This window comes from Lepisosteus oculatus, chromosome 14 (genome assembly GCF_040954835.1).
Source record: "Lepisosteus oculatus isolate fLepOcu1 chromosome 14, fLepOcu1.hap2, whole genome shotgun sequence".
Classification (NCBI taxonomy): domain Eukaryota; kingdom Metazoa; phylum Chordata; class Actinopteri; order Semionotiformes; family Lepisosteidae; genus Lepisosteus; species Lepisosteus oculatus.
In genome coordinates this window covers 28,141,846-28,161,766 of record NC_090709.1, presented here as the reverse complement: position 1 = coordinate 28,161,766, position 19,921 = coordinate 28,141,846, and the positions used below count along the sequence as shown (strand labels likewise).

General features: G+C 45.5%; 1 protein-coding gene across 2 annotated transcripts; it reads right to left on the bottom strand.

Annotated features, from left to right (window-relative positions):
- Positions 1 to 8,485: 8,485 nt before the first annotated feature.
- Positions 8,486 to 17,431, bottom strand: LOC138243021 (major histocompatibility complex class I-related gene protein-like). 2 transcript variants are annotated; one of them, XM_069198517.1, is made up of 7 exons: positions 17,167 to 17,431; positions 15,888 to 15,998; positions 15,318 to 15,584; positions 13,233 to 13,511; positions 13,004 to 13,117; positions 12,661 to 12,717; positions 8,486 to 9,302 (listed from the first exon to the last, which is right to left on the bottom strand). In XM_069198517.1, exons 1-7 carry the CDS (start codon positions 17,222 to 17,224, stop codon positions 9,139 to 9,141), a joined length of 1,050 nt encoding a protein of 349 aa, XP_069054618.1. In that variant the 5' UTR covers positions 17,225 to 17,431; the 3' UTR covers positions 8,486 to 9,138. The 2 variants fall into 2 exon arrangements, with proteins under 2 accessions (XP_069054618.1, XP_069054617.1); XM_069198516.1 differs by having other exon boundaries at positions 15,762 to 15,998; positions 17,167 to 17,430.
- Between the last annotated feature and the right edge of the window lie 2,490 nt (positions 17,432 to 19,921).

The window sequence follows — 19,921 nt, the reverse complement described above, 5'->3', positions numbered from 1 at the left end:
TGTCATCAGGACAGAGTGCAGCTGAGACCCCTGTCTTCACCCCTGAGCCCACAGGGCAACTGAGCTGCTGCTCCACACCCCGGACCCCCAGTAACAACACAGCCCCCCGCCCCGCCAATCACACACAGCACTGCCTTTTCAGACTGACAGCAGGAACCTCTCACACAGGCGGGACGCCAATCACACAGGGCCCTTTCAGTCTTCTCCATATATATCAGAGACACATCACTGTTTCCTCTCCCTGAAGACACTCCCAGCAGCGCGGAGGAGAGGAGAGACAGGAGCAGCTCTCCTGTCTCACTAGAGGAAACACAGATACAGATACAGACAGCAGGGCCGCAGGTGCTACAGGGGCAGGAAGAGATCAGATATTAAACAAAAAAAAATCTTTGCAGTTCTAGACAAGTATTATAATTGAAAATCAGTATCAAGATAATCAATTATGTATATATGGTCCTGTAATTCTTGCTGTCTGTATCAGGAAGTGTCTAGAACGTGGTTCTGTCTTGCTGTCTGTGTCAGGCAGTGTCCAGTGACTGGTGTCCTGAATATGGTCCTGTCTTGCTGTCTGTGTCAGGCAGTGTCCAGTGACTGGTGTCCTGAATATGGTAGTATCAGTGGCAGCAGCAGTTGTGGTAGCAGTAGTAGTATTAGCAGTTATGCTGTATTTAAACTCTCCTGTTCAATATAGCAGAGTTCTTGTGTTACAGCTTCACCATAATAGCTGCAGCAGCAGGAGTCAGTTTCAAATTTGAAAAAGCAACAAAATTATGAAAAAAAAGTTCAGTCCTTGTTAATACAGCGGCGATTTAAGGTAGAGCTTCACTGGAGCTACAGGTCAGGCTCTGCAGTGAGTCTGTGGTTTTTGCTCCTCCGAGCTCTTCCAGCACAGGAAGCCAGGCTGTACTGTGAGGCTGTGGGTGTCAGTGTGATGAGGCAGCTGAGAGCTGAGCTGTACAGGGAGACACACAGGGAGTCCAGTGTTCATAGCTCTAGTGCTGCACAGGGAGACACAGGAGAGTCCAGTGTTCAGAGCTCTACAGGGTGACAGGTCTTCTCCCCACACAGCTCTCTCAGTGTGTCTCTCAGGGCTGAATAGGAGGGTCTGTTCCTGTCAGAATGGAGGCTGACTCTCAGAGCTCCAGTGTCAGTATGAGGAGACGCTCTCAGACCTGACTGCTGCGAGAGCCTCTGAGCCTGAGTGGCCATGAGCACTGAGCTCCTCAGCAGCTGAGAAAAGCCTCCTGTCTCCTGTGGTCACAGTGTGGTTGAACACCTGCACTGTCTTCCTGCTCCTTCTCCTCTCTCTCCCCCTTCCTGTCTCTCTCGCAGTGTGTGCTCTTATCTGTCCATCTCTCTCTCCTCTCTGCTTACTCTGACAGTCTGTGCAGAGTATCTGAAGGGGATGGAACATTGCTTGGCAAAGGAAAAGACTTCTCAGAGGCAGAATAAAAAAAAGTATCTCCTCTCAGTCAGATTCACAGCTCAGACTCACACACAGAGCTCTGAGTCCCTTAGTACTTTACCCAAACTTTTACCTCCTGAACAGACAGAAGCTCATCTCCATCCTTCTCTTTATCATGACAATCCAGAACCAGAGGACATTCAGACAATCAGTGCTGCTACATGAATAATATCAGACAGAACAGCCTGGACTCAGGTCACATCTCCCCCTTTTCTCCTTCCTCACAGCCTCTTAGAGACAGAGAAGAGCTCCTGGTTCTCCTCTCTGTGAACTGGGCTCAGGGGTCACTGATCTGGCAGCTGTGGGCTCTGTTCCAGATCAGAATCAAGAAGCTTCTATTAACCCTTTCCAGAACCTCCAGCCCCTCAGTATTACTGCCCTGATTCATTGTCTTTACTGTAAGTCAGCCTCCATCCCTCTGTCAGAAGTGTTTGACTGAAAATTGAGCAATATGTGTTTATCTCTTATTATTATTTTTACTGATTTAATGAACAGCAGTATTGCTACTCTTATAAGTGTAATATGATTATCAGCAGCAGCAGACCGATGGTCTTGTCTACAATAGTGACCAGTTGACCAGTCTGTACCTCTGAGCAGTGGGACTCAGATCACACAGAAGACCTGTCTGTGTATGATTCCAGCGTCTCCCACACGTCTCTCACGGAGTCGTATATACAGTTAAACAGAGTCTGATAACAGTTATACAGTTAATTAAATCACCAAACTGGCTGAGGAACTGAGAGCTCGAGTGGAAATAAAACCAGGAGATACTCTTCAACCTCCAGGATCAGGAGTCTGATCCTCCTGGCTTCTGTTTTGTGGAGATTCGTGTAAAACGCTTAAAAGCGCTTTTTACAGGGATTTGTGCCCTTTCTGTTCTGCTCTACGGGAGTATGCTTTACAACGCATTAATCTGTGAAGTAAACTATTTTTTTGTTTAATAAATTGTATTCCTAGGTTTGTCGGTCTCCTTCTCCAGCTGTTATGAATCGCCCCTCTACACAGCCTGGTGTTTTTTCTTTTGGAGATGTTACAGTATATCTGTAAGAAAAGCCCCCCGGCCTCTGGACAGGAGTCTCCTCCAGCGGAGATGCGCTCTGATCTGTCAGAAAGAGCGCTGTGACGTCACAGACACCAGCCAGAGTGCCGGGATCAGAGAGCGAGACCGCGGGAGGAGCAATGAGAGCACGGAGGAGAGATATTGATCACTTATCCATCGACAACCAATTAATTCAACTAAAAAACCTTAGAATCATCAATTAACTTCACCGATTGGTGAGTACTGATTCTTTTCTTTCTTTAAATTATTTAAATATCTAGAAAACAGTCAATACAGCCTGTATCGATCAAATACCATTGTGCGTTTAGTGTTCATAATGTTCAATCCCAAATTAAAGAATGATTATTCAAATGATTGTTTAGAAATTGTATTCTAGAGCTTGAAAATTATATTCCAAGTTGATCAATTTGTGTAGGTAACAGTTTAAATGCATTTTTCCCACCGTTTATAAATTATAAGTATGGTAACCACGGCGACACGTGCCACATCACTGTGTCCGACTAGGTGTCTCACCTTCGTCACAAAGAGTGGTTTGACGTCACGGACTAATACTAATGCGAGTGTATTCATATTTAATATTAGTGAGAGTACAATCGGTAGCTTTAATATTAATGCTAGTGTTCATGTCAGTATTAATGGTGATTGCGCTCCTGATAGTTTTGATGCCAGTATTCATGTTAATATTAGTTATAATTATAGAGTTACTGTTAGAGTATTTACACTAGTAGTCATGTTAGTTTTAGTGATAGCATTACTGTTATTATTAGTATTAGTAGTGTAGTAGTAGTTTGTGTCAGTGATAATGATAGTGTAACTCTTAGTGATAGTGTTACTGTTTTAATGTTAGTGGCATTTGTGTTACTGTTAGTTATACTGTATTTGTAGTTATGAGTGTGTGTGTTTTTGTGTGGGTGTGTTGGTGTGTGTCTATAAGTATTTGTAGTCTATGTGTGTGTCTGTGAATGTGTGCGAGTATGTGTGTGAGTGTCTGATTGTGTGTATAAATGTATGTCGTGTCTGTGAGTGTGTGTTGTGTCTGTGTGTGTGTCTGTCAGTGTGTGAATGTGTGTCTGTGAGTGTGTGTAATGTCTGTGTGTGTGTAATGTCTGTGTGTGAATATGTGTGGGTGGGTGTCTGTCAGTGTGTGATAATGTGTGTGATTGTGTGGGTGTATATCTGTCAGTGTGTGTGAGTGTGTGTGTAGGTGGGCTTGGGCTCCACTCGTGTGTCTGACAGAAGTGACCCATCAACAGGTGTTGAGGTCCAGAGTCGCCTGAGAATGGAACCACTTTCTAGATTCCAGACCAACGTCCAGAGAGCTGTGAGTGCTCTGTTTTTATATGATACTTAGAATACAGTATACAGTATGTTTTGTAAAGTGCTTTGATGTTCTGGATTAAAAGGCAAAATATAAGAAAAAAATTGATTGATTGATTGATTGATTGACTATGAGAGTGAAGTCTGGTCGAACTTGTTTGTCTAACTGAACTGTCCTGTCCACAGATGTCAACAGAGGTAAACAGAGAAGAACCCACCAGAGACTGGAGACAAGTTTGAGAGTCAGGCCCCGGACCCAGAGAGCTGTGAGTCCACTGCTGGTCTTCTTCATATTGTGATTCTTCCTCTTCTTTCTCCTTCTGAAATTAAAGCTCATCGCAGTAGCAGGGCTCTGTTGTCTTCTCTTGAGGAGGAGAAAGACTCTACCTGACAGTGTGTGCATCTGCGTGTATGTTAGTGTGTGGGAGTGTGTGTCTGTGGGTGTGTGTGCTTGTGAGTCTAGTCCAGCCCGTGTCTGTAACAGAACTGTGTCTGACATCCCCAGATCAGGAAGGAGGTAACAGCAGACTCAGCCAACACAGGAGCCAGACCCAAGACCCCAAGAAAAGCAAGTCTGCATTATTATTATTATTATTATTATTATTATTATTAGTAGTAGTAGTAGTAGTAGTAGTAGTAGTAGTAGTAGTAGTGAGAGGGTGAGTGTGTGTGAGGTTGTGTGTGAGAGAGGGTGAGCATGTCTCAAACTCCATTCCTAGAGGGTCTGGTGCATCATCTGGTTTCCTGCCCAGAGGTCTTGGTTACAAAGTTGATCTCATTTTTTAATTAAACAAAACATATTCTAATACTGTACCTTTATCCAGACCTTAAATATCCAACTGTGCCTTGAATATTTTGAGTCTTCAACAGTGAGAGACATCAAAATATATTATTAAACACATTATTTCCACATCTTCTTATGAAAATAATTAGATTAATTGTTTAATTGGCTAGCCCCGTTTGGAAAGAAAACCTAGAGATGCACCTGGCTCTCCAGGGATTGTGATTGGGCTTGAGACCCCTGGTCTAGCAGAACTGGCCCCTCAACAGGTCTCGACAGGGATGTTGGGGATCATGAAGCTGGATAGCTGAGGGCTGGACACTGCTTCTGGATCGAGGCCACTGTCATGTAGGGTCATCTTGGCCCATGATGATGATGTGTGTTTGTGTGACTGGCTGGTAACTTTGTTTTCTCCTCCCCAGCACCGCCTGGAGAAACTCGCTCAAGTCGAGAGAGGAATGGCCAAGCAGAGAGAAGGGTGTCACACCGAGACCTGGGGCAGATCCCACAGGAACGTGAGTATTGGCTTCAACAACATGGTTGGATAGCTTGTTCCACACACCCACCACCCTCTACATACAGTAGTGCCTCCTGTCCTGACTGTAGGGTCTCATCCAGCTCTCTCTTAAGATAAGCCACCCTATCGGCTTCAACAACATGGCTAGACAGCTGGTTCCACACCCCCACCCTCCTCTATGTAAAGAATACTGTATTAATACTGTTAGACTAAGAATAAACCTGTACTGAGACACAAACTTGGTTGGCTTCTGCTGGTGAGACTAAAGCAGTCAACTTGCTGACAGGTCTTGACAGAGGTGGACGTGACCCTGAAAGGCCGGAGAGGGGCAACCGATACTGAGGCTCTGAGCAGTGTGTTCTGCTCAGGATGATGATGGTGATGCAGATCGTATTGTAGATAATGAAGGTGGTTATTATGATGATGTTGATGGAAAGGTGTTGATGATGATGATGGTGGACATGATGATTGTCATGATGAAGATGATGGTGACGAAGATAGTGGAGATTATAATGGTGGAGGTGTTGATGATGGTGACACAGTCATGCCTGTGTGTGGCTGTGTGTGAAAGGGAAGGTGGGGTTGGATCAGGTCAGCTCGCTGTCATCTGATAGGACTGTCAGAGGAAGAGGGAGCAGACTCCCCCTGCGTCTCACCCCGGGCAGCCGAGAGCTGCAAGTCTGTGAGCCTGATATGTCTGTGACGTCTGTCAAAAGTTTGGTTTCAGCTGCAATGATGGTGACTGTGATTGCTGGGAGACCAGGGGCAGGGCTTGGTCCTCCTGGAGACCCTCTCAGTTTTCTCTCTGTCCTCCTCATGCCCTCTCTGTGCCCCTGTCCCCTCAGGCCAGCCAGCCAATCACCAGGCAGGAGACCGAGACCCAGCTGTGGAACTACCCTAAGGGCCCGGAGAGGGATCTGCAGAAGGACAGGGCATGGACCTCCTCCTTGGCAGCCCACATACCCCATTGCTCGCCCTCTCACACACCCCCTGGTACACCCGCTCACCCGGGCCTGACCCCAGCGGCCCTGTGGTGGCTCAGGGAGGGCCTGCAGGTCGAGCTGGAGGGGCTGCTCCAGGAGGAGGAGATACGGGTGCGGACCTGGGCTCAGAACATGATATCATCTATCCAGCTGGACTGCCTGGCGCTGTACAATGAAGTCCTGCCTGACTTTGAATCAGAGGGTGCATACGCGGGATTGGTAAGTCCCTTAAACCCCTCCCCCTTGCTTGAATCACACTGAGGTACGCAGGGGCTGGGGCGACTCACCTCTCCAAGACACCTGCGTCATCCCACTCCCATTTCACCTCAACATGGTTCTGAGAAAATCTCCCGTCCCCAAGGGGAGAGAGACAGGAGCCGGGCTGGGCCTCCAGCCCTCTGTTTATTCAAGATTATTGCCTCAGGAGGTGGGTGAGGTGGAAGACACACTGTCTACAGATCACCACTAGGGACAGCGTAAAGCAGGGGGTGAGACTCTTGATCATGGATAAGGATAACAGTGGGATGACTCCCCCTCTATTGACTCACTGCCTACTGATGATGTCATGAAGTGAAACTCCACTCACAGTGGTGCCTTTCTTTCTGTCTTGTTGTACAGAATTTATCATCATGGACAACATAGGTCATAGTTTAATGCAAATATTCATTGAGTGGGTGGCGGAAGAATTCATTTATACTCCTTTTGTCTCCTCAGCTAAGATATTTTAAAAATACAGTGCAGATTTGTTAGAGAACTTGACAAGTAAAAACGACAGATCGCTGGTGTCATTAGGTTAGGACTGTAGAGTTCTATTATAATCTTTTGGCATATTTATCTTACTTTTAATGTGAATCTAAAGACAAATGCTATTCAATATTTTGTAACATCCAATACAATTGTAAAATAGGCTGTTATTGTAATAAAATTGGCGAATAAGAGAAAACCACAATTTGTATGATATTATCACTAAATATCAACGTTCAGAGGAAGGATTTGAAGAATCTATCAAAGGATAAACAGTGACAGGAGTGGATTTTTTATTTGGAACCAATACTTTTGCACCTCAATAATCCACTCATTCTCGAAAGAAGAAAACACAGGTATGTTTTGAGTCTCACCATGATCGTCTTCTCGATCCAAAAAAAAAGCTTAAATGTGATAGTTTCCATTGTATTTTGGATGCAACTACCCTCGAAGACAGTTTCACCTTGAGACAATGACTCTCTCACCTGGTAAAATGTATTACCTCTCTTCTGTGATTGAGACCTATATTAAATCCCAGAGCCCTGGCACAGTGACTCTCTCCCAGTTGCATGCTGTAGTGTAATGGAAGGTTACTGAGAAAAAGTGTTTTATCCTAAAAATGTTGTTTAGGGACAGAGAGCTAGATACTTAGAACAAAGTGTGATAGCACCAAACTCATCAAGGGCACTGGATGTTTTAATAATGTTTATCTCTGTTGCTTGAAGAAGGGATTATGATAAACTATTTTATTAACTGCTCTTCTTTGCTTAAAGCAGAAACCTATAAGGAATGGAAAATTACTGCTTCGCCTGTCCTTGAAGTGTTGCGTCAGCTTAAAAAAAAGATACAAAACAAGGGGTTCTCCTTGCTTGCTTTTGAATCAGCCTTCACTTCTCTGCACAGACCAGTGATTGCTTTTTCCCATATTGCAATATGAATAAAGACCTTACTGAGTGAATGAGAACACCTATCCTGGCTCTTCTTTGATAAAATTCCACGGCAGTAGCTATCTCAGATATCTGTTTACAGGGCACTCAGTACTTGCACAGCCTCACCCAAACTTCCCGCCATTCTGACATCTCCTGTCCAGCCCCACCTCCACCTCTCTCCCATCACCAACCTTCCATATCAAACAAAACACTGTGCACCCTGTTCACTCTTCACTTTAAACTGTTCCCTTTCGACAGCAAACACTTTAAATCAAGTCTTCACCCCTGAGGTTCATAGTGCAAGTAGAGAAGCATCTAGTAAACCATTACTCAGTCATTAACATGTAGCATTGCTTGCAAGCCTCAAATATTAAAGTCTGATTTATTTTATTGAAGACCTTGGTTAGAAAAAGTATTACAATAAAAGTTTCAAAACATATTCCTGCAAAATTCTCAAACAGACAGACTAGAAAGGCTTTTGATAGCTGAGAAACATGCATTTAGTTCTCAGATTCTCTTCTTAGTGCATTTAATGTGCATTTGGTGCATTTAATGTGATTTAATTAATATAAAATGAAAACCATATTCAGGTGCAAACATGTTTTTCCAATGTTACACTCACTATACCATTGTCAACTTATCGCAAATTATCTTCAAACATGGACAAATACGGTACGTATTCCAAATAATACCCAGAAAGAAAAGAGAAAATTTAATATTTTGATTTTAAATTCAAATTTCAGTAGTGCAACAATGACCAAGTCCCAGTACTCAAGTCTCACTGTAGCTGGATTCCAGTATCATCAGCTGTTGGCTGGTTTGTAAATCCTCTGATTCTCTGATCTCCTCATGTCCTCCTCTTGGGGTGCAGGGAAGACGGGGAGGTTGTTCCCCTAGTCCTGTCTTGTCTCCGTTCCCAGATTATTGACCGCTTCCTGTCACAACAGTGCCTCCAAGAGGAAGAGCCCTGAACAGCACAGTGTCTCAGATATATCAGGATAATTAGCCTGAAGCAACTATGCCAGTTTCATATCTCATTGAGACAGTCACCCAGATACAATACAACCCAGAAACCTAGATACAATCACAGGCCTAAAAAAACAAACATTAAAGAACAAGCAGAATAAGTGAAGGAGGGCATGAAAGATTACTGGTGAAAATGTCTCGGCACGGTTGACTTTAAACCTGCTTCTCTGCTCTGGCACACATTGCTGGAGGAGGTGAGTGTGTGTTTAAGCATTGTGTTTCACTGCTTCTTGATGCTGCAGTCAAGACACTGGTGAAACTGTGTAGGTCAGTGTGTATAAAACACTTGTGACATTATATTGTGTGAACTAGGGGGTCACAAATTATATTCCGGCATTATTTGCTTTGTCTCAACATCACTGTTTAGCTTCTGGCTTTTAGGTTGCAGCATGGGGTCAAATTCTTCAGCCTGATCGCAAGCTCCTCTATCTGTCACACTGGAACTGGTACTCCCCTCCGAACTGATGTGTGAAGAAACACCTGAAAGACCAACAACAGACACACTGGCCATCACCAATCCCACAGCCACCGACTCCTGACCACTGCCAACAACAATAACAACAGACACACCAGTCGTCACTGATCCCACACCCACCGACTCCTGACCAACAACAACAACAGACACACCAGCCATCACCACTCCCATAGCCACAGACTTCTGACCAACAACAACAGACACAATGACCATCACCACTCCCACAGCCACCGACTACTGAACAACAACACCAGACACACTGGCCATCACCACTCCCACAGACACTGACTACTGACCAACAACAACAGACACACTGCCCATCACCAATCCCACAGACACTGACTACTGACCACCAACAACAGACACACTGACCATCACTGCTCCCACAGCCACCGACTACTGACCAACAACAATAGACACATTGACCATCACTGCTCCCACAGACACTGACTACTGACCAACAACAACACCAGACACACCGGCCATCACCACTCCCACAGACACTGACTACTGACCAACAACAACAACAGACACACTGACCATCACTGCTCCCACAGCCAATGACTACTGACCAACAACAACAGACACACTGACCATCACCACTCCCACAGACACTGACTACTGACCAATAACAACAACAGACACACTGACCATCACCACTCCCACAGACACTGACTACTGACCAACAACAACACCAGACACACTGGTCATCACCGATCCCACACACACTGACTACTGAACAACAACACCAGACACACTGACCATCACCACTCCCACAGACACTGACTACTGACCAACAACAACAACAGACACACTGGCCATCACCACTCCCACAGCCACAACTACTGACCAACAACAACAACAGACACACTGGCCATCACTGCTCCCACAGACACTGACTACTGACCAACAACAACACCAGACACACTGGCCATCACCAATCCCACACACACTGACTACTGAACAACAACACCAGACACACTGACCATCACCACTCCCACAGACACTGACTACTGACCAACAACAACAACAGACACACTGGCCATCACTGCTCCCACAGACACTGACTACTGACCAACAACAACAACAGACACACTGACCATCACCACTCCCACAGACACTGACTACTGACCAACAACAACAACAGACACACTGGCCATCACCAATCCCACAGACACTGACTACTGAACAACAACAACAGACACGCTGCCCATCACCAATCCCACAGACACTGACTACTGAACAACAACAACAGACACACCGGCCATCACCGATCCCACACACACTGACTACTGAACAATAACAGACACACACTGGCCATCACTTCTTACACACTCTGACTACCGAACAACAACAACAGACACACTGGCCATCACTGCTCCCACAGACACTGACTACTGACCAACAACAACAACAGACACACTGACCATCACCACTCCCACAGACACTGACTACTGACCAACAACAACAGACACACCGGCCATCACCACTCCCACAGCCACTGACTACTGACCAACAACAACACCAGACACACTGGCCATCACCGATCCCACACACACTGACTACTGAACAACAACACCAGACACACTGACCATCACCACTCCCACAGACACTGACTACTGACCAACAATAAGAACAGACACACTGGCCATCACCGATCCCACACACACTGACTACTGAACAACAACAACAGATACACTGGCCATCACTGCTCCCACAGCCACAACTACTGACCAACAACAACAGACACACTGGCCATCACTGCTCCCACAGACACTGACTACTGACCAACAACAACAACAGACACACTGGCCATCACTGCTCCCACAGCCACAACTACTGACCAACAACAACAACAGACACACTGGCCATCACTGCTCCCACAGCCACAACTACTGACCAACAACAACAGACACACTGGTCATCACTGCTCCCACAGACACTGACTACTGACCAACAACAACAACAGACACACTGACCATCACCAATCCCACAGACACTGACTACTGAACAACAACAACAGACACACCGGCCATCACCGATCCCACACACACTGACTGCTGAACAATAACAACAACAACAACAGACACTGACTACTGACCAACAACAACACCAGACACACTGGCCATCACCGATCCCACACACACTGACTACTGACCAACAACAAGAACAGACACACTGGCCATCACCGATCCCACAGACACTGACTACTGACCAACAACAAGAACAGACACACTGGCCATCACAGATCCCACACACACTGACTACTGAACAACAACAACAGATACACTGGCCATCACTGCTCCCACAGCCACAACTACTGACCAACAACAACAGACACACTGGCCATCACTGCCTCCACAGACACTGACTACTGACCAACAACAACAACAGACACAATGACCATCACTGCTCCCACAGCCATTGACTACTGACCACCAACAACAGACACACTGACCATTACTGTTCCCACAGCCATCGACTACTGACCAACAACAACAGACACATTGACCATCACTGCTCCCACAGACACAGACTACTGACCAACAACAACAACAGACACACTGACCATCACTGCTCCCACAGGCACCGATTGCTGACCAACAACAACAACAGACACACTGACCATCACCACTCCCACAGCACAGCCACTGACTACTGACCAACAACAACAGACACACTGGCTATCACCACTCCCACAGACACTGACTACTGACCAATAACAATAACAGACACACTGACCATCACTGCTCCCACAAACACTGACTACTGACCAACAACAACAACAGACACAATGACCATCACTGCTCCCACAGCCATCGACTACTGACCACCAACAACAGACACACTGTCCATCACCACTCCCACAGCCATCGAATACTGACCAACAACAACAGACACACCGGCCATCACAGATCCCACACACACTGACTACTGAACAATAACAGACACACTGACCATCACTGCTCCCACAGACACAGACTACTGACCAACAACAACAACAGACACACTGGCCATCACTGCTCCCACAGACACTGACTACTGACCAACAACAACAACAGACACACTGGCCATCACAACTCCCACAGACACTGACTACTGACCAACAACAACGACAGACACACTGCCCATCACCAATCCCACAGACACTGACTACTGACCAACAACAACAACAACAGACACACTGACCATCACTGCTCCCACAGCCACCGACTACTGACCACCACCAACAACCGACACACACTGAACATCGTTGCTCCCACAGCCACCTGCTCCTGACCACCAACAAATACAGACACACACTGGCCATCACCGCTCCCACAGACCCTTTCCATCACCCTCCCCCTTTCAGCAGAGTCTCACCTGAGTCTCCACTGTCCACTGAGGGGACTGAGACTTTTTTACTCAGCATCTCTCTCCCTGGGAATGAAGCAGTAAGTCATGTTATTTAGTCTGCAGACAACAAAGTCACCAGGAGTTTTTTAACTTTGAATCTCTAAATTCATATTTGTGTACTATATTAATACAGTCCAATATCACTGTCATACAGAGAGGCACTTCTCATGTGTGACCCTAGACCATTCTATAATACTGAACTACACATCCAGAATACAGAGAGACAGCACTGACAGTATGAGTGACAGATACTGTAATGTGAAGAGACAGTGCAGTACTTGCTATGTGTAAACTGGCAATGAACTCTTACCCATCTTCCTCTTCCAGAGAAGAATGCAAACAGCTCCTGTTGCCAGAAGTACCAAGCAAACTGCAGTTGCAGCTACACTGATGGCAACTCTGGGATCTTGGGACTCGGATCCACCTGACAACACACACAGCACAGAGTTATACAGTGTGTCAATGTCTATAGCACAGGAAACTGGAGAGCTTCAGTGTAGAATTAGTACAATATAATCTGAAGAGTTCCAGTGACGTACCCCATGTCAATGTAACATTGTAGTTGGAGCCACGGTGAATAACAGTACATCTGTACTCCTCTCTCTCACTGGCTCTGATCTCCACACTCTTCCTCAGCTGGAAGGTGGCGTCACCGTTGGGTCTGATCCCACTAGACTGTACCTCCTCTGTCTCGTTCTCTCCATTCCTGGACAGACTGACCACTATGTCTCCAGGGTAGAAACCAGTGACCAGACAGGAGAGATAAAGAGTCTGAAAGAATCCCGTTTGCTTGGCAGAGACAAACACCTGAGGAGAGACTGAAAGACATGGATTAATGAGACCCACTGCCTGGACACTCTAGTACATTAACACTGCACTGAGGGAGAGAGGGGTTCATACACACACACTGACTGGACACTCCAGTACATGAACACTGCACTGAGAGAGAGAGGGGTTCATACAGACACACTGACTGGACACTCCAGTACATGAACACTGCACTGAGAGAGAGGGGTTCATACAGACACACTGACTGGACACTCCAGTACATGAACACTGCACTGAGAGACAGAGGGGTTAATACAGACACACTGACTGGACACTCCAGTACATTAACACTGCACTGAGAGAGAGAAGGGGGTTAATACAGACTTTGACTGGACACTCCAGTACATTAAAACTACACTTAAAGAGAGGTTTTAATACAGACACACTGACTGAACACAAACATGCTTCTTATCTGTTTATTCTGGAATAATTTCAGAGTTCGCTGGGTCACAACCAACAAGGATCTTAACATTGTATTACCAGAGAAGGGTCAGTAAAGTACTTCAGCCTTCAGCCCCGGTGTCCTGGCCAAATTTCCAATTGGCCCTTACTAATCATGGCCTCCTAATAATCCCCCTCTATGAATTGGCTTCATTACTCTGCTCTCCTCCCCACTGATAGCTGATGTGTGGTGAGCGTTCTGGCGCACTATGGCTGCCGTCGCATCATCCAGGTGGATGCTGCACATTGGTGGTGGTGGAGGGGAGTCCCCATTACCTGTAAAGCGCTTTGAGTGGAGTGTCCAGAAAAGCGCTATATAAGTGTAAGCAATTATTATTATTATTATTCAGCCTTGAGAGCTTTACAAAACCATATGTAAAACCAACCAAAAATAAAAACACAGCTCCCTATTTTTAGGAGGAATAATATGAGCAACTTCTTCAGTATTACTCACTTTGTTCTCTCTAGAGTCTAAAATAAACCATCACCAAAAGCTAGACTGTCTCTCAGGTTCTCTTCAAACAAAAGGCCCCGACTTGTAAGCCACCACCTTTGGAGCCAGAGAGAAGACGGATAATTCCTCACAGCTCAGAAAAAAAATGAGCAGGCTGTTTCCCCCCAAGGTATCTTGGGACTTATATTTCTCTTCCTGCATAGAGGAAACTACATTTTAAACAGACAGGGTCAAGAGGGTAGAGGCTCCTTAAAACTCTAGACCCAAAGCACACTCCCTCTATAATTACGCTTACGTCGCACTTTTCTGGATACTCCACTCATAGCACTTTACAAGTAATGGGGACTCCCCTCCACACCACCACCAAAGTGTAGCCCCCATCTGGACAATGCAAAGGCAGCCATAGTGTGCCAGAACACTCCCCTCACACCAGCTGTCAGTGGGGAGGAGAACAGAGTGATGAAGCCAGTTCATAAATGTGGAGTTTTAGGAGGCCATGATGGATAAAGGCCAATGGGACATTTTTTGACCAGGAAACCAGGGTAACACCCCTACTCTTTTCAAGAGATGCCCTGGGATTTTGTATGACAAAAGAGTGTCAGGACCTTGGTTTTACATGTCATCTGAAGGACAGTGCCTTTTCACAATCATCACTATATTGGGGCACTAGGGACCACCCAGACCAAAGAGTCAGCATCTCCTACTGTCCCCCCTAACACCTCTTCCAGCAGCAACCTGAACTTTACCAGGAGGTCTCCTATCCAGGTACTGGCCAGGCTCATGCCTGCTGAGCTTCAGGGGGTTGTTAGTTGTGAGTTACAGGGTGATATGGCTACTGGCACATTTATGCACACCTAAGTCCTGGCCCATATTTTGGCACAATTTCCTTCCACACACTCACCTGAGTGATGTCCCCTAAACTTCAGGTAGCTGTCCATGAGCTCGGGACAAATGTATTTCAGATAATCTCTGTTCTCTCTATTGTAGTCTGTGTTGCGGTCCATGTGCATCTTGAGAGACTGGTGGATTGGAGAGAGATTCACCCACTGGGTGTTGAAGCTGTCGAACTCGAGCATGTCCTCCCCATCGTACCCGATCCAGTCGAATGATTCCACCCTTCCTTTCTCATCCTTTGAGCAGCCCACAAACCTCTGTAGGATATGAACCCCTGAGAGATGGACAAGAATGAGCTTCACTGTTATCTCTATTCAACACCTGAGAGACCACCTGAGAAATAACATACACAATTCACAGGCAATCAACATAATGTGTCAACAAAGAGTTCTATACATGTGAGGACAAAATATCACATATTTGTGACAAAATATTAGGTTTTTCCTCTCACCACCAGTTACGTTTTTTAGCTCTTTCATCATTTCAAAGAAGAAAAGCTCCTCCAGAATGCATTGGTTTGCAGAATCTACTGCGACCTGCTTCAGCCAGTCCTGCTTGAACATGACACGCTTCATACCACTGCTGTACTCCATCAAGGGCTCCCCATCCAGAGAGACTAAGCCCTGGAATTTCCCATTCTGTTCCGAACCAAGTTCAACCATATATGAGTCTACCAAAATATGTCTCTCTGGAAAAAAAAGAAATAGTATGTTAATACTTAATGCACAGTATGTACACTTCAGTACAGTAACACTGCACCGAGAGAGAGGGGTTAATACAGACACACTGACTGGACACTCCAGTACATTAACACTGCACTGAGAGAGAGGGGTTAATACAGACACACTGACTGGACACTCCAGTACATGAACACTGCACTGAGAGAGAGAGGGGTTAATACAGACACACTGACTGGACACTCCAGTACATGAACACTGCACTGAGAGAGAGAGGGGTTCATACAGACACACTGACTGGACACTCCAGTACATGAACACTGCACTGAGAGAGAGAGGGGTTAATACACACACACTGACTGGACACTCCAGTACATGAACACTGCACTGAGAGAGAGGGGTTCATACAGACACACTGACTGGACATTACACTGCATTAAGAGAGGTTAATACAGACACACTCAACATTATATTATATTGCAAACGAACAAGTAATAGGTTTATTCCATGCTGAAAAAAAAGAAGAAAGAGAACACAACATTTTGGCCGTGGAGCCTTCTTCAGGTGTGTATTCAGTATTATATGTAATATAATACATTATATTATGTATAATATAATACATAATATAATGTATTATATAATATAATATTATATTATATTAACAGTGGTCCTGGAGAGATGGTTTGTTTGCATTTTTTTTTCATTCCAAATCAGCTGATTTAACATAAAATCAGTTCATGTATATAAATAAAGCCTTTTTGTCACTGCCTCTCCCAGCTTTTCAGGTCTGTCAATTTTCAGCGCTGTAGACACTTTTGCTCCAAATACGAGCACACTTTCCTTGGACCTTTATGAAATTACCCAGCTAGGTGAGTCTGGCAAGACACAAATTGCTAGAAATCACTCATTCATGACAACAGGCCTGTTTGTACGTTAAATCTATGGAATTGTGACGTGAAGAGGAAATTATGTTTTTGTTGTTGTTTACGGAAAGCGTATCATAATTATCATAATTAATGACCCCCAAGGCTGTAACCGAAATGTACAGACGCAAACTAAGTGACGACAATAAAATAATGATTAAAGTATAGCTTTAGCCATACATAAACATAAAAAAACAGCGAGCCTTTATCACGAGTTTACTACTCGTGCATCTGGAAAAGCACCAGCAGGACTCACCTCCAGCGACCCAGCCTGGAAGACCCAAAACCACCAGAGCCGCGAACAGCATCATCATGCCCCTGCTCTGTTTGATTCGAGCTCTTAAAAAAGAAAAAGAGCCCTTAAAACACCAAAGCGAAGGTGATTGTGCAGGTGAGGACGCTGGTGTTTCGTAACACTCAAGTACTTTCGATTTCAGTAACCTGTCAGACTCGTTTTACACGCGGGCGGTGCTCAGAAAGCCCGTGTATTTGCTTGTGTGTATCGCAGATACTGTTTTTACTGGTAAAAAAAAACGACATAGGGAAATTATATACAAACTGATATCATGAGAGGCCCCAGGAATGATACTGTATACAATAAAAGTTATTACAGTTTGTTGATAAAGCACTAAAACGCCTTGGTGGGGTTATTTCTGACCTGTGCGCGCGGGACAGACAGCTCTGAGTGACAGCAGGCGACACACCTGGGCGCAGGTTCACACAGACGCACCTGTCGCCTGTGAAACAGACAGCTTGAACCATCAGCCTGGGACACAGCTAACCTAGAGCCAGGCGACCCAGGGACCAGGACTGGGAACCCCGAACTCGCTGTGTTTTAGTCAGTGAATGTAATTTACCCGAGTAGGGTAAACACGGTCTTGCGTCGGTTTTAGCCTTTTAGTTACTGTACGTGTTCTGTGATCAGTATGTTTTACTTATCACGGTTTGTCCTGTCAGTTCCTAATTTTAATTGTGTATTTGTTTGCGTATTTGTTGTATTCAGAAAAGGGTGGGAAGTGTCTAAAATAACTTTATCAAACGCGAGAGCGCGGTGTCACTGCAAACACGATTCACGGGCTCCGTGGCTGCTGGACTCCTGTCGTCATGGCAACCGGGGGAAAGCACATTGAACAAGCCGACGTACAGAAATCCCGGAGCACCGTGAACATGTGACTCGTTTACAGCATGTTGATCCCGCAAATGAACGGGAGAGAAAGAGAAACAACATTTCAGCAGAGACATCTTCATGGTCGACACTGCATTGTTTTTATAGCGTTGTTAGTCGAACAGTCATCTGATACCGAAGAGCTTTACTGTCTCAATGGATATAATAGTCTCTGGACAGACTCAGTCTTCACAATAGCAAACCACTGCTCTGTTAAAATAGACAAAGACTCTCTGCCTGAATTCCTGTATATTATCATGTCCCAGGTCTGTCAGCCAATTACCAGTCTGTACAGAGCTATTACCACAACAGGTTCTTCTTGACTGCTAACATATCACCTCTGACATCCTACATCATATATCTAGTCTAAAAGTTCCATTACTGGAGCAACATTACCAGAAAGAAACAGAAAGATACATCAGGTTTTGTGAGTAAGATATCTAGTACAGGAAAGTGCTTGTTCCACCAAGACCACAACCATCACAGAGTAAAATATTATATTTTATTCCTCACATTCATTCCTAATCTGGATAGGACAGAGACAATCCACACTGCCCCACACACTCATCTTCCACCTCATGCTTTTTCTTTTTGGCGCCTGTAATATAAACAATGCTGCTACTCACACTGGCAACCCACTGAAGCAGTTGTGAGCCTGGTCAGTACCTGGGAAAAGGTTGCTGCTGGAAGAGGTGTTAGTGGGGCCAACAGGGGGTGCTCACCCTGCAGTCCATGTGAGTCCTAATGCCCAAGTATAGTGACAGTGAGACGTTAAACCGAGGTCCTGACTCTCTGTGGTCATTAAAAATCCCAGGACATTTCTCGAAAAGAGTAAGGGTATAACCCTGGAGTGTAACGAACAGTTCTTTCCGGACCCTATGCGGATGACACAATCCGACGGAGTGGGGAAACACTAGGGAAACGTCATGCAGGAATACGGGGCAGAAGACAGGGGGGCGTGTCCACAGTGCGCTGGTGCACGGGGGAGGTGTGGCCGAGGCGAACAATCCGAGAGAGTAGTCCTTAGGGAGTATCCAAAACACAAGGGTAAGTCCAAAACCAGAAGATCCATCAGAACAAGTTAAAAACCACAAAGGCCGGGTCGGAACCGGCGGATGGGGAACGGGAACGGGAACGGGAACGGGAACAGAGGTTAAAACCTTAACGGGACCAGGCGCTTCCAGGTCCCGGACTAGCACGATATGGAAATCAGATGCAGAGCCCGGAAGAGCGTCAGCGCCTGGCTTTTAAGGTGGGCTGGGAATAGGGAGCAGGTGCAGAGAATCAAGTCTTAAATGATAGGGCTGGAGCACCCTTGAGGAGGGGGAACTAATAATCATGACATGGAGTCCTGGCAAAATTTCCCATTGGCCCTTACCAATCATGGCCTCCTAATAATCCCCCTCTATGAATTGGCTTCATTACTCTGCTCTCCTCCTCACTGATAACCGAGGAGTCAATATTATTCAGGTCAATATGTTCTTGCCTTCCCAAACATCACAGCTATTATCTCAACATCAAGCCCCTTACCAAATACCGTGAACTAATAAAAACTAATAAAAACACTAACAATTCTTTCTATTTGCCAAAATGTTCAGATTATTTCTACTTTTATGTTTCCCCTTTTCCTTGAATATTCCTGATACTTCTACATGTTGGACGTTTATTCTTTCAAAGATGACGTTCATTATGCCCTTAAACGTTATGGTTCCATCATGTCGCCACCAGAGGGCACTGCAATCTCCCTTTGCTACTCCAGCTGCACAGCAGACCCACAGACTAAGCAGATGTCTGTACCCGATCTACATGTTTGTTGTATCTTGGTGTTTTGTTTTTCTCCCTGCAT